We start from the raw sequence: 15,720 nt of genomic DNA, 5'->3' as shown, positions 1-15,720 counted from the left end.
TCCTGTCCTAAATTTGAATTTCTTTAAGAGAAAATCATGGCAACAAAGTGGACCAAGAGTCAAGCAGGTTAGATGTTTATCTGGATCCTTCTATCAACTCACAATGTGGCCCAGGGCAAATCACTGTACCTCTCTGGGCCTCAGATGAGGGGGCTGAACTAATAAATGTCTACAGTTCTTTCCACTCTAATGAATCCTGCATGGATGTCTCTGACTTACGTCATCGCTTGTGACACATTGTTTCGACAGCTGATTCACGTGTAACCACAAGGCATTCCGAAAGAAGTTTATTCGTGCATATTCTTGAGCCTCAAACACCTGCAGAAACACAACTACATGTACATACATATACAGAGAAAACGGCCATTTGTCTAGACTGGCTATGACTTAAGAAACATTTCAACCCTCAATTATCTGTAAGCTTATTGTCCCATTTAGGGTACTACCCCCACCACCGAGAAAACTCATAAACTCTTGTAGCAGGCAAAGAATGCAAATGAATTCTAATATAGTATTAACACAAACTGGATTGATTATAATTCTGAAGGTAAGAGGCTATGATGAACCCAGACACCCATGCAATGTGTGTAACCTGAATTCCAGCTCATATTTCCAGCTGCTTAAGATGCGTCTCCACCTGGGCAACCTTCCGGAGCCTCAGACTGAAAATCTGCCCCCTATACACATACCAATGAATGAATTCAATTGGCATGATGGTCATATTTGTTGATGCTAGTTAAAGAGTACATGAGGGTCCTTGCACTTCTCTTCTATTTTTGTGTATGTTTGAAATTTTCCTTAATAAAAAAGTTGGTTTTTTTTTAAAGTCACTGCCAGAACAATACTTTTTGATTCTTTTTTTTTTTTTAAAGAAACTATTGGCTTTTTTATTTTTTATTTTTTATTTATTTTTTTGTTTTTTGTTGAGAGCCCACTGGCCCATGTGGGAATCGAACCCACAGCCAGCCCCCAATACTTTTTGAAATATAAACAAATATCAACTTTTGGAAAACCAAGCTATTCTATAAAATAGATACTATACTATTCAACAGTGAATGGTACATATTAATGTATTTTTAAAATATTGAATACAACACTATTATATTTTAAAACTTTTTATAAAGTAAAACTTCAAACATATACAAGAGTAGACAGAAGAGTATAATGTACCTCTCACCAGTATAAACATTTATCAACTCACAACCAAATCTGTTCTGCCGATATCCCTACCAACTCACCTACTTCCTGGAGTATTTTGAAACAAATACATTATTTCACCTGTAAATATTTTACTATTTATATAGAATTATATTTTAGTATCTATATATTTCTTTATAGTATATAAATACTAAAATTTACATTATTTTTATTATAGAATATTTCACATAGAATCATGAGAGCAATAAATTCCATGTACCAACAACCTAGCTTTGTCAAAAATGTTGGCCATATTTGTTTCAGCTTCTGTTAAAGCCCCTGTGTGCTTTTCCCAATCTGCATCACTTTCCTCCTTTCCATAGATAACCATTATCCTAAGTTTTATCATTTTCATGCAGGTTTTTATAATACCATTGTTTCTCTGAAAATAAGACCTAGCCGGACCATCAGCTCTAATGCATCTTTTGGAGCAAAAATTAATATAAGACACAGTCTTATTTTAATACAAGACTGGGTATAATATAATATAATACCTGGTCTTATTTCAATATAAGACTGGGTCTTTATAATAATATAATGTAATATAACATAACATAACATAATATAATAATATAATACCGGGTCTTATAGTAATTTTTGCTCCAAAAGATACATTAGAGCTAATGGTCCGGCTAGGTCTTATTTTCGGGAAAACATAGTATGTACATATCCATTAGATGTATACCGCGTTGCTTTGCATGTTCTTAAACCTAATAAAAATGGCTTTATTCCAGGCTTTTCCATGAGAATGTAAAGTTAATGAAGTAAAGCAGAAAAGAGGGTTTTATGTAGAAGGGGGAGAGTGAACCACAGTATCAGATAGTAAAGACCGGTCAAATAAGAGTAGAAACTGCCAAGGCCTGATGGACCTCACACCAACGGGATCACTGGGTCCTCACAAAGAGCCGCTGCAGGGACGCAAACCCAAGACACAGCAGGCTGGGACACACAGGAGCAATGAGAATGTGGAGACAGCTCCTTCAAGAAGCCTGGCCAGGAAGAGAGGAGAGGGTAGCAGACGGGAAGCAACAGACTGCTGCGGGTAGGTTTTAAAGCCCGGAATGAGCTGAGTTTGTGTAAGTAATAGAAGTTCACATGAAAGGGAGCTATGCACAAGCCAGCTGGATGGGATCCTGTCCCCAGGGAGAAGATCTCAATAGGGTGGGAACAGTCCTTTTTCTACTATAACAGGAGAAAAGGTGAGGAGTGGAGTGTGTAGATCAGTGGTTCTCATGCTTGAATTCGCAGCAGAGTAACCTGGAGGGCTTATTAAGACGGGTTACTGGACCCACTCGCAGAGTTTCAGATTCAATAGGTCTGGAGTTGGTTTGAGACTATGAATCTCTAAGGGGTTCCCAGGCAATGCTGATGCTACACAGGTCCTGGGACTTCACTTTGAGAACCAGTGGTAAGAAAACGTGTAGACAGAGTGACCGAAACTTCAGGAAATTTCCAGCTTATGTCTTATTTTCTCTGGGAAATTGTTAAGTGAGGTTGTGGGGACAAAACCCCAAAAAACAGTTTCCAGGCTCTCGGCCTCACATAGAAAGGTGCTGGCTCGGGTAGTAAATGGCCATCAACTGTGATCAGATGCCAGCAGCTGTGGCTAGTTGGCCGTCAGCTGTAACCCGTAGGCCATTGGCCACTAATATAACTGCTGTGGCTACGCTAGCAGAGAAGGAAAGGAATGGGGGCTAGCGAGAAGATGGTGGCTGGCAAGCGCGGACTGCTGTTAGGCAGATTATGTAGATCCTGCTTCCTGTGTCTCCAGCCCAGCCGCCAGCGAGAATATATTGGTTTGACTCCCCTATCTATGGCTCCGTGGGTGTTCCTGTTTAGCCTTACCGTGTCCTGCGTTTTTGGGCGGGGAGTGGGAGCTGAGACCCTGCACGACAAATGGCGCAGCGAGCAGGGTCCCCCGTGTGACACATGGCGTAGTCGGCAGGATACGGTGCTGGCGAGAGCTTTCCGAGGGGCAGTGGAGCAGTTTGTGCGTATGAAAGCTCAGTCTGAGGAAGACCAGGAGGAGCAGCTGCCGGAGAGCTCGGTCCCCGTGGAGGGGTGGGAAGACATGGACGGTTCCCCAACCAGCAGAGGCCGGAGAAAGCGGAGAAAGCGAAGGTTGTTGCCGCCCTGTGGGCTGGGAACTGCTTGCTGAGGCAGCCCGGATGCAGGACTTTTAGTCCCAGGAGGAAACGCTTGCTGAGTCCTCCGTGGGAGATGAGGGTGAGGTCAAGGTCATCCCTCACCCCCAGGACAGCCCTGGCGAATGACTATGGACTATGGGGAATTGCCTTCTATCCCTAATTTAATGGACGCTTGACTGTTTGGGAACATACCATCATGTAGTGGGACTGGTTGATGTTTGCTTTTGTGTCTTGACTGGCCGCCATTGATAATATGTAAGCACCTTGATGTGAGCCGCTGTTGTTCCAGCACAGTACCCCGAGAGGCCCAGAGAGAGAGTGGCAGTGCCCTGAGGCCCTGGCTGTGTCCAGGAAGTCTGGCTGTGTCCAGAGAGTGGCAGTGCCCTGAGAGCCCTGGCTGTGTCCAGGAAGTCTGGCTGTGTCCAGAGAGAGTGGCAGTGCCCTGAGAGGCCCTGGCTGTGTCCAGGAAGTCTGGCTGTGTCCAGAGAGAGTGGCAGTGCCCTGAGAAACTCTGGCTGTGCCCGGGGAGACTGGTGGTACCCTAAGAAGCCCAGGAAGTCTGGCTGTGCCCAGAAGTACTGTGGTGGTGCCCTGAGAAAACCTGGCTGTGCCTGGGGAAACAGGTGGTACCCTAAGAAGTCCAGGATGTCTGGCTGTGCCCAGAAGTACTGGGGTGGTGCCCTGAGAAACCCTGGCTGTGCCCGGGGAGACTGGTGGTACCTTAAGAAGCCCAGGAAGTCTGGCTGTGCCCAGAAGTACTGGTGGTGCCCTGAGAAACCCTGGCTGTGCCCAGAGAGCCTGGCTGTGTTCAGGATAGTGCATTCACCTCCAGGCTCCTTGCACAGGGCCCCTCGCAGAAGACGCTTGTCGCGTAGATTGTGAGGCGAGACCCTGTAGGGGTGGAGTGTGGGGACAAAACCCCAAAAAACAGTTTCCAGGCTCTCGGCCTCACATAGAAAGGTGCTGGCTCGGGTAGTAAATGGCCATCAACTGTGATCAGATGCCAGCAGCTGTGGCTAGTTGGCCGTCAGCTGTAACCCGTAGGCCATTGGCCACTAATATAACTGCTGTGGCTACGCTAGCAGAGAAGGAAAGGAATGGGGGCTAGCGAGAAGATGGTGGCTGGCAAGCGCGGACTGCTGTTAGGCAGATTATGTAGATCCTGCTTCCTGTGTCTCCAGCCCAGCCGCCAGCGAGAATATATTGGTTTGACTCCCCTATCTATGGCTCCGTGGGTGTTCCTGTTTAGCCTTACCGTGTCCTGCGTTTTTGGGCGGGGAGTGGGAGCTGAGACCCTGCATGACAGAGGTCATGGGCTGAATATGAATGGAGGCAATGGTGAAAGCATAGGTGTGAAAAGGGTAAAAAATTCTAAAGCCTGCTCATCTTCTGTCTGATTTTCCTTATCACATACTAAGTACATGTGAGGTTCTCGAAAGGTACTTACTTAACCATTAATTGATTCATTTGTTTCATGCTTGCTAGCCAAACATTAGCAGAAGGTCTTGAAAAGAGTTGGAAAGCATGGTCAGCGTGGGGAGGAGGCAGAAGATGAGGTTTGGGGGAAAACATTCCAGTTCCCGCCATCCTACATTTAAATTCCTGATTTCTAATCTGCCCTCAAGCAATTCTATCAGAATTGAGGGGTATCATAAACGGGGCAAAGCATCTCTACAAAAGTAGACTCTACAACTTCCAGGAGGCAGACCCACCGCCTCCTGAGCAGTTTCCGGTTCCGATTACCTCGCAGGCCTTGATGTGCTCGCTCTGCCACTCTTCTCGGATCTTATCCAGCGTGTTGATGTGCTGTATGTAAGCCTTGTCTGCAATGGAGGGGAGAGGCCTGGCTTCAGAAACCCGACAGGAGAGCAGCTCGCAGACCCACCCCTCAGGCTCATGCCGATGGCGGTGAGCTCACAAGGCTCCTCGGAGCTCTGAACGTTGGAAGGCCATAATTACATCTCTCACCCTTATAAGGTATTTGTGAAATAAGCACTGAACCAAGCAATTAGCAAGAAATGATCCAAGAAAGGAGAAGAGAAAGCATACAAGGAACCTCAACCAGAGTTTTCTTTGCCTAATTCGGCCTCAAAAGCTTCCACCCCTTTCCGTTTTCAGGAAAAGTATCCAATGAAGGAAGTATGTAGAGAGGAGAACTACCTTGAACCCTAAAGAGGCACCAAGTTACTTTAGTTTTGGGCTTAGAGACTTCTTAAGTAACCACAGTCAAGACAGGCTTATTTCCTAGAGGAGACTCTGCGGATTAGAAACCTTTGTATACACCTGGTTTGGATCTTATATTTTGATGATGACAAGGCCTCGCCACTTGGCTGTTTCTTTCACAGCAGATAAGAGTTATCAGGGCTGCAATTGGCTTTTAAGGCAGATGTTCCAATAAATCAGAGTCAGCATCCACCCGATTGATTGCATAGCAGCTGTCACATGACCCGCCCCCCCACCACCACCACCAGGCAATTACATGTAAGGCAACCAGAATAAGCAGGCAGTGGCCAGAAACTGCTGCCTCCTTTGTTTCCTCCCACTTTCCCTTCCCTCCCTCCTTTTTTCCCTGCCTTTCTCCCTGATTCTCTCTTCTGATAGCTTGTTAATCCTGCTGTATAGCCATCTATTCTTTACTGGAAGTTCCATGAAACTATCCTTCTCAGACAGATTTAGGACAGTGTAGACCCCACCACAATCCTCCCCTATCCCTGGGAGCAGCCCGCTCACCCGAGTCTTCTGCTGCTGTCTTTGAAGTCGCCAGTTTCACAAAAAGCTGTGGGGAGAAAACAGAACAAGAGATCAGGAATGCTGGGCCAGGATTCTATGGGCAGAAGAGACCTAAAAGCAATTACTATGAAGAGACAAGTGCTAGTCCAAGACTTCCCTATGTTTCACTCATGAGCAAATCATTCAACTTGCTCTCTAATCTTATTGCCATAGGAAAACATCCATCAAGCAGCTTACCCTATGTCTTTCTAGAGACATAGCCCTGCCCTCTGGTTGTTGGCAATCTTATATCCCGATTTTATAAAATTAAATTTCTAACATACCCAAGCAGGAGGCAGCCTGGCTACAAAGAATACATATGTTGAGTTCTCAAGGGGGGAAAAAAAATCAGAACCCCTCCCCCACTTCTTATCACCCCTCTCCCTCCCCTATGGCCTCCTTTCTCTAGCTCTTCCAGAACCCCAAAATTGTGACAAGGGTTTCTCTGATTTGGAAGATCCTAATAGCCTAACGGGAGATATTGCCAGGAGCTTAGGGTGCAGATCCATTTATAATTAAGATTATTAATTGGCTTTAGCTCGATGTAGCAAATCTCAGATTTTTCAGGCAGCCAGCCCTCCCAGGTACCTTTTCTTGTTGCTTTGAGTTTACCACATTGGCACTTCGGTGGACAGCCTGCTCTGCGTCATCTTTGTCTCGGCATTTCTGCTCATAGTTCTTCTTTGCCTTAGTGGTTATGGGCCAAAAGAGGACCACAATAGGTGAGCATAACATAACCCTGAGAAACAGCCACCCTAACCTGCCAAACCCAGCCAAAACCAGGGCACCCTGAATAGGGCTGTGACCAGCCCTAGAATGTGACCACTCAGAGGGCAGATGCTCTTTCTTATCTATCTTTGGAAGATCTGTCTAGCCCTTTTCCAAATTATGTATGTAGTGGCAACCTGATCAAGGGAATAATGACTCCTATTTGGTAAACAAAGTTATAAGCTTTAAAAACTGACTAGAACAAAAGATGGAACTTCAGATGGGTAAAATCAAAATATATGTGTAATATAAAATATGTAATCCAACACTCATACACCGTTCATAACCTAGATGCAATCACCTGGCCATAGTACTTATAATTATGCTTCAATATTCTAATGTGCCTCACATAACATGTGGCTGTGGTATCAACCCCATCATTTCTGTTGTTTAAAGATGGTCATGTTCTTTTTTTATTTAAAATATTCTGTTTTAGCTAGTTTAAAAGTAGGTCAGAGTCTATCCGGTACTACCATTACTACCAGTGGTAGGGAAACAATTGACACACCATAGGTAGTGAATCAAATAATTTTCTGTTTCAACTGTTGAAGCAAACATTTAATTTGCTTAAACAAAGCAAAGCTATGAGTCAGTTAGCTAATAAGTAAAAACGGTGACCAAAAGGAAGTGCTACACTAAGAAGAAGACTCTTGCAGAAATGGTTTGTGCTCGTCAAATATTTCATATGCTACTACATTTCTCAGCATCCCCTGCAGTTCAGATAGGGTTAACCTTTCAGTAAACCATCTTATAATTCTCACTGCATGCTACACACACACAGAAATAAAAGTTTGTAATTTTTCCCCCCTTCTTCGGCTTCCCCCCCCCACTCCAGTTCAAGCCGTTGTTTCTCAGTCTAGTTGTGCAGGACACAGCTCCCTGGCCCATGCTGGTATTATGAGCCTTGCGCTCCCCCCCACCCCGGCTGAGGTAGTCAGTCGCCAGTAAGCTACTGGCCACTCACATTGGCCACCGGCCACTCCTGGCAGCCCACGCCAGCCCACGCCGACCTCAGGCTGCTCACCAAAGACCAGTTCCAGGGAGAGCTGTTGTTCACAGTCTTAGCTGTAGAGGGCGCAGCTCACTGGCCCATGTGGGAATCAAACCGGTGACCTTGGCATTAGGAGCACAGCGCTCCAACCACCTGAGCCACCTGACTGCCCCAGTAATTTTTCATTATTACAAGCATGTAAGATAGTCATGCCACAATTCTTTTCTTTTGCAACAATATTTTATAGACATTTGTCTGAATCAAGTATGTTCTCTATAGCTGAACACTTTTAAGGGTTGTAAACACACACACAAGCCATAATTTTCTTAACCAACTCTAAGGTGGACATTTACTTTGGTTCCCATTTTTTATAACGAAAATACTCTGATTTTATTTTGGGTAGTGTAAATTTATCTACACGTGTCAAATTCCTAGAAGTGTAATTATTTAGTAAAAGAATATGTACACATCAGACTTCCTTCCAAAATGGCTGTGCCAATTTATACTCCTTACAAAAGTATCTGTTTCCTCACACTCTCACCAATACCAAATATGACAATATTTTTAAACTTTTCTAATAGTAGAGGTGAGAATGTTAGAATACTGTTATTTTATTTGTATTTATTTCATTACTATTAAGGTGGTATGTCCTTTCTACATCATGTCTTTTACCTACTTTTTTGTTGGACCATTCTCTATTTTAATTAGTTTGGTTTTTTTTTATTTTAATTAGTTTTTAAGAGCTCAGTCTATACTAGGAACACTAATTGGCTGTAAGTTATATAAGTTACAAATATTTTCCCCCATTTGTCATATGTCTTGAAACCATGTATAAGATGATGTTTTTCTTTTGCTCTAATGAAGTCTTAAATGTTAATGTTGTCAGTGATCAAGTTTTCTCTATCCTGCATTATTTTTTAATATAACATATTAAGCATTTTTCCTCTGTTGCTACATAGTCCTCATAATCATATTTTAAAGGTCACAAAATGTATTTAATCTTTCTCCATTATTTGGTCACTAAATCATTTATATTTTTCATTATAAGTAGTGTACAAGTTCATGCTTTTATTTCTCTTATTTTGAATGATTTCCTACAGGTAGAGCCTTGGATTCTTAGCGTAAGATTAATGGGATATAATCTTATTCATGGCTCTAAACACATATGGCAAAATACTTCTTTGGAAGGTTATGTGAGCTTCTGGGAAGAGGGAGTAAATGTACTTTTACGTCTTCCTTCATACAACTATAATTAAAAACCCTGGATGTTATGTATAAAACAAACATAAGAATACTGAAAGATGGATAGAAGAAGGCAGAGTGACAAGTGACCTTGGTCTCAGAAGAGTGACCTAGAAGTTAGCTCCTTGGGTATTCTTTTTGCCTCAGGTATCACAGACTGAGGGCCAAAGAAGCAAGCAACCAAGAAAGGCTAATGGGCACAGACCAAAAAAATAAATAAATAAAAATTAAAAAAATAAAGCCCAATAGAAACTAGCTCTCTCTGCCCAAACACCAGAAAAGGGGCAGCCTAGCAAGACAGAAACCTTTAGAAAATAACCATTCTACTTCAGCTAAACACCACACATCCAGCAAAGACTATCTAGGGAGTCTAGACCTCCACCCTCACCAAGCTGTAAGGAGGTGCCCAGCTCCCATGCCCAGGTGGTATCAGAGAAGGACAAAGAGGAAACTGGGACTTCCATTTGCACCAGGAAGTAACAAAGCCCCACACACAGTGCCAGTGGAAATCATGTGGGAAACCTGGACTTCTACCCCTACCTGGCAATAATGAGTCACACCCCCTCCCTGCCGGAGTGGTGTCAGCAAAGGTCTAGAACATTAACTACTTCCCAGTAGTAACAAAGCCACACATACCCTGTGGCGTCAGCAGAGGCCAAGGGTGGAACCTGGACTTTTTCCCCCTAAAAGGTTTAAATAAGAGGGTTTAAATAAGATCCAGAGTCTTGTAACATAATACCGAAATGTCCAAAATCAATCAAATATCATTTATCCTACCATGAACCAGGAAGATCTCAAAGTAGATGAAAAAGACCATCAGTAGGTGCCAACATCAAGACAACAGATACATTAGAAATACCAGACAGATTTTAAACCAGTCATCATAAAAATATTCAATGAGCAATTATAAACACACTTGAAAAAAATGAAAAAAAATAGTGTCTTGTCAAATAAATAGAAAAGGTCAGAAATTAAATAGAATACATAAAGAACCAAATGAAAATTTTAGAACTAAAAAATATAACTGAAATTAAAAACTCAATTGATGGGCTTAAGAAGAGAATGGAAGAGATAGGAGAAAGAATTGGTGAACTGGACGATAGAACAATATAAATTACCTAATCTGAACAGCAAAGAGAAAATAGGTGGGAAAAAAGCGAACAGAGCCACAGGAAACTTTGACACCATAAAAAAAGATCTAACACTCACATCCTTGGAATCCTAGGAGAGGAGGTTGGGCTGAAAAAGTACTCAAAGAAGTAATTTCCAAAATTTCTTTCCAAATTTGGCAAAAGATAGATTAAAAAGCTGATTCAAACTCCAAATAAGATAAACTTGACAAATCCATAACAAGACCCATACGTGGTGAGTTTTTGAAAACTGAAAACAAAGGGGGAAAAAATCAATTTGAATGATGGCAGATTTCTTATCAGAAACTATGGAGGGTCCTGAGGAAGTGGCATATCATTTTTCAAATACCGAAAGAACTGTCAACACACAATTCTATATCTAGTGAAAATATCCTTTAAGAATGAAGGCGAAATCAAGACATTCTTAGATGAAGAAAAACTAAGAGTATTTGTCACTAGCAGCCCTATCCTGAAGAACATCTAAAGGAAGTTATCTACAAAAAAGGAAATTATAAAAGAAGAAACCTTGGAACATTAGAAGGAAAAAAGAGCACAGTAAGCAAAAAATGGGTAAACACAATAGTCTTTTTCCTCTTAAGTTTTCTAAATTATTTTTGACAGTTGAAGCAAAATTGTAATGCTTATATAGCTCTAAACGAGGAAGAGTAAATAGTTAAGAAAATTATATTTCAATAAGGCTTTCTCTTTAATTGAGAGAAAACTTGCCCCAGATTGTTCAAAACATAAAAGGTCTGGGAAGTGAAGTGAAACTAATAAAACTAAGTTAAGAAAAAAAGTAGAGTACATTATCCATATTGAAAAAAGAGGTCTGGGAGCAATCAAATATCAACCAACACTATTTCTGCATTACACTGATAGCATTCTCTATTTATCAATTGCTTTTGAGGTGATCTACATCAGAGGAAAAAAAATGACAGAGAAAAGATTGTGAATTGCCATCAACATTGGTGACATTTTCTTTTTTTGACCAGGTTACCAAATATGTCATAATCAGAATATCATGATGACACTTCTGTACAAAGATGGAGTCATAGATGTTCCAATAATTCCTCTTCACTATATCCAGAGTTAACAGATTCATGAAAAGGTAGGGTGAGATCCCTAGCAAACTGCCTTAGCGTGGTCTTGTTAAGAATTTTTTTTTATAAAGTAGTTAAAGGAAAGAAGGCTTTTACAACTAGCAGTTATCTTAAAAGAGGAAGGGGTCACTCAATAAAATGGGTTAAGAAATCAAGATTCAGAATACTCACAGGAGGAAAGCTCAAATCCCACAAGATAAATGGTATCATATGGTATATACTCGTATAATATTGTGTCTTGGCCTGAAATATTTAAATTGACTTGGTATACTTTCCCAGGTTACCAGATAGATAACATCATTGTATTTCCACTATCTAGTTTCATCCTCAATATTTCCACGGCCTTAAAAAGAAAGAAAGTCAAACCACTAAAAAAAAAAATCACTGCACTAATAAATAACATTGTTGAAATGTTATTTAAGGAGGAATACACTCATACATCACAGGATTTCAGAAAAAGGCAATAAAGTGAAACTCACATCCATGGTTTTCTTGAATTGTAAGCTCTTTTGTTTATGGACAGCATCCATTATAAGCTCTGTCTGTGAAGAGAGCACAGGTGCTATTAATAATAAAAACAGAAATTATTGTTAATACCAGCTTATCTTGAAGGCTAAGTGTTCCAGATGGATTGTCTCATTTAGTCCTCAGACAACCCAGAAGATAGGTGAACTGTTTATTATTGCAATTTCACAAGTGAGGAAACTGCAGTAAAGAGAAGCTGAACAATTTGCTCAGAGTTTTATGGCTAGTTAATGGTGGGGTCCACCTTTGAACTTGGGCAGCCAATATTGAAAATTATTGATCAACTTGGAACAGTGTCTTCAGCAAATCTGTTATCAATGAACTTTGGTTTCAAAAAGGGATTTTTAAACTTTTGTTAAAGTGCCATTTAGATTTTAAAGCAGGTCTTTGTTCTGTAAGCTTAGGTCAACACAGTTAAATTAGGGACTTACAAATATTCACTTCTGTAGCATCCATCCAATGGTACACCCTTAAACAGCAAGGAGCCAAGGCAGTATGAAGGGAACAAATGTTTATAGGACAGCTAAAATTAGAAGCTGTTTTCCTACTCTTTATCTAATCCAGGAAATGTAAGCTATTCTGTCAAGTTCATTCGGGAGCAATTTCTTTGTTGTGGCTGTGACATTAATACATTTATTAGTCAAGGTAATAGAACTAATAATAAAAATGTACCTCTCAGACATAAAAATCCTCGTTCCCATTTATCAAGCATTATTATGTACTAAGCAGTTGTCATCCATCACAACGACTGTAAGTATTTTCTTGACAGTAAACTGAGGTGGATTAATTTACCAAAGTAAACACTCAGCAATTAGTAGAGTTGGGATTTGAGCCCAGGAACCCGATTTTGATGCCCTTGTTCCTAATCATTACCCTAAACTACCACAATCCTCGTTGTAGCTCTATAAAAGCAAATGGGTACATCAAAGGCCAAGAGATGCAATAATTCAAAATAAGCTAGGACATTACATTGCTCTTGTGCAAAATGATATAATGCAAAATAATTATATTGAAGATGAAATTCAAATGTGGCTTCTCATTTGGAAAATTAAGTTTCTGTCTATTACTATAACACACAAATATAGATTTTCAAACTATCTGGATAGGATATTTGGAATGGTCTCACTTTGAAGATGAGCTTTGTGGAATACATGAAATTCCCTTGGGGGGCCCCCAGGGGCCCTCAGAGAACTGAGGACTCATCTTCCAGCCCAGCTGAAAGGGAGGGACAAAGAAGTAGCCAAGCACCCACTAATGTGAAAACACCATTGACCTAGAGAACAGACAGGGCTCCAACACCCTTGCCATCGCAGACAGGGAGCTGTGTGGTGCACATGAGCCCATGTGCCTCTGCCAGTAGAAGGAGCTGGGCTTATTTATTTAATAATGGTTCTTGATTTTTCCCAGGCTCCCAGGCAGATCAGTTAGCAATGTTGCTCTAGTCCATGGTCCTTTCTACTCCAAACAGACACACTGCCATTCTTCCAGTTTGGGAGCTGCTACTATTTTATAGTTTCCGGCCCAAGCCAGACCTGCTTATCCCTGAGTTCTACGTAACACCTGCTTCAAATACTTCTCTGATGGCTACAAAGTTCTACTATGAGCCAACCCTTTCCACTTCATGTCATTCCTCTCTCTGGCATCTGTAGAATTCCTGGCATCTGTAGGTGGGCAGGATCCTAGAGATCAGCAGTCCTACTCTCTAACCTGACAGGCGTGACCCCTGGGTCCCAAGAGGTGATGGTTATAGGCTCTGCTCAAGGCCACTCAGCGACCCCAAGTCCTGCTCTGTCTGCTACACCACCTCGATTTAAGTCTCCTCATGTCCATGTTCACTGATAGGGTGACCCCACTCATGGCGGCCCCAGTAAGTCAAGGGTTCTCTTTCAGGTGTCCGTGGGGAAATCCTTCTTTTAGGACTCAGACTTTCTGCTGAGACCAAATCCAATGAAAATTTGATTGTTTTGTTATTGACAACTCACAGTAATGCAAAACACAATCATCTCTGCTATAGGGTGGGGACAAGAGAAAAGGTGAAAAGGAAGACGAAATTTATAAATGACCAAAATGACCCTGCAGTAAATTACTGAAATAGCTGCTTAGTGGTCTGTCTACCCACACTCAGACTTTATTCTGAAAACTAGAAGCATTGCTCTGTAACAAAGCAGGTGCCTCTCCACAGGCAGGACAAAATTCTGCCCTGATCATCCCAATCTTAGCGGAGATGGTAAAACCACATGGGCATCAGAGGAGAGAGAAACTTGACCCTGTGCTGGCCCTGTCAGACTTAGGCCTGGGCTGGGGAAGAAAGACGTCAAGCCTCCTAGGAATGGCTCCACAGACTCTCCCCCCCTGCCAACCCCCAGCAGTGACAGCCTCTTCTCTCACAGCCTTCACCTACACTGCCTTTCACCTTAGCTTCAAGGTCACTTCCTCCAGCAGACCTCCTTAGACCCATAGATTAGGTTAGGTGTCCCCACTGTATGTTCAGGTGGCACCTTATCCTGCCCTACCATTTAAGACTCATCATTTGTCATGATCGTCATGTCATGTCCGTCTCTCTTGCTATGCTCTATACTCAGTGAGGAAAGGATGCCCACGTCCCTATTGTTCACCACCCTCAGATAATGTTAGTTGTGTAAGAGAGTACACCATAAACTTCTGTCTGACCAGCCCTTCTACCCGCATCTCCCTGCCCCCGTTTACTAAAAGAAACCAACTTGATGGCTTTCCTTAATAAATGGAAGTGGCTTCATTTCCAAGAAGCGAAAGACCAAGAAAGGCATGCAGGGTTTGACCACTGAAAATGAGAAGTTAGCATTGACACATTTTCCTCCAAAGTTTGAATTTTTTTTAAGAAAAAAGTATGGTCATACGGAAGTGGTACAATCCAGAGTTCATTGTGACACAGGTAATTACAAATATATTAATAAACTTCGCAAAAGCCAAGAAGGCCTTTTCCTGCTGCTGAGAGCACAGTATGTAGGGTGGATAGGATGACAGTGGTGGGTTGAGCAGAAGCTGCTCTATTGCCTGACAGAACTCAGAACATCTTCTTCTAGCTATGAAAATTGCTCTTTGTAACTTGTTGGGAAGGGAAGTTTGTGCAGCCTTGCAACATTAACAAAACTCTCTCTGAAATGACTAGGGCTACTCAGGTCACTTGAAAACGTGAGGAAATGACCTTCCTCTCCTCTTCGTGGAAATTGTGTATGCATAGATCCTGGTTGTCTAAGGCATTTTGTTTCAAAAATTGTGATTCCTCTAAAGAGTTGGGCAGGGCCGGCACATTCAGCCAAAAATAGTTTGACCATCCAATGAGTGGGTGTAATATACATATTATTTCTGCTCTGAAAAATACTTTGGGTCAGATGGACCCCTCAGACCTGGCACATGAAGCTTGAATTTATGTGAAGGAATATTGACTGGTATTCCTTAAATGTTAGTTTCCACCCTTCCATCCTAGTAAGTGGCACAGCTATAAGAGCTTTTCATGAAATGACAACAGAGGTCAGGCAGTCAGGATCTTAATATGCTGCCACTCATTCCAAATGCCAAGTGGCCACCAAGAGCTGGAAGAACCACAGGTAAAGTTGCATTTGGTCGCCAACATTTATTGAGACCGTCCCTGCGTTGAGCATTGGCCTGGCTACCAAAACCAAGGCTACATTAAAGTACGGGTAGCATCAACCTTAACTGCTGGCTGTTAATTGGCTACACACACTAAAAACAATGACCTTGGGACAATAAAAAGTCAGGATGAAGAAAGGTTTCCAAAAAGTCCATGCAGAGCTGTCTATGGAGACCTGAGTGGAAATCTTTGGATGCCAGATAGGGAAGAGCTTGTCCCC

The 15,720-nt window shown here is 42.0% G+C and overlaps 1 protein-coding gene across 1 annotated transcript in view; it reads right to left on the bottom strand.

The window, feature by feature from the left end:
- The window catches only part of PSTPIP2 (proline-serine-threonine phosphatase interacting protein 2), a 78,507-nt gene that overhangs the window by 6,729 nt on the left and 56,058 nt on the right, over window positions 1–15,720 (bottom strand). The window contains exons 6-10 of the mRNA XM_081078225.1: window positions 11,824–11,886; window positions 6,702–6,800; window positions 6,075–6,120; window positions 5,088–5,167; window positions 220–318 (exon numbers count right to left, since the gene is read on the bottom strand). Of these exons, the coding sequence (XP_080934351.1) occupies window positions 220–318; window positions 5,088–5,167; window positions 6,075–6,120; window positions 6,702–6,800; window positions 11,824–11,886 (387 nt within the window). The remainder of the gene's footprint in view (window positions 1–219; window positions 319–5,087; window positions 5,168–6,074; window positions 6,121–6,701; window positions 6,801–11,823; window positions 11,887–15,720) is intronic.

The sequence above is a fragment of the Rhinolophus hipposideros genome (genome assembly GCF_964194185.1).
Source record: "Rhinolophus hipposideros genome assembly, chromosome: 17".
NCBI lineage: Eukaryota > Metazoa > Chordata > Mammalia > Chiroptera > Rhinolophidae > Rhinolophus > Rhinolophus hipposideros.
Note: the sequence above shows the minus strand (reverse complement) of the source record. Positions and strands in the feature narration are given on the sequence as shown.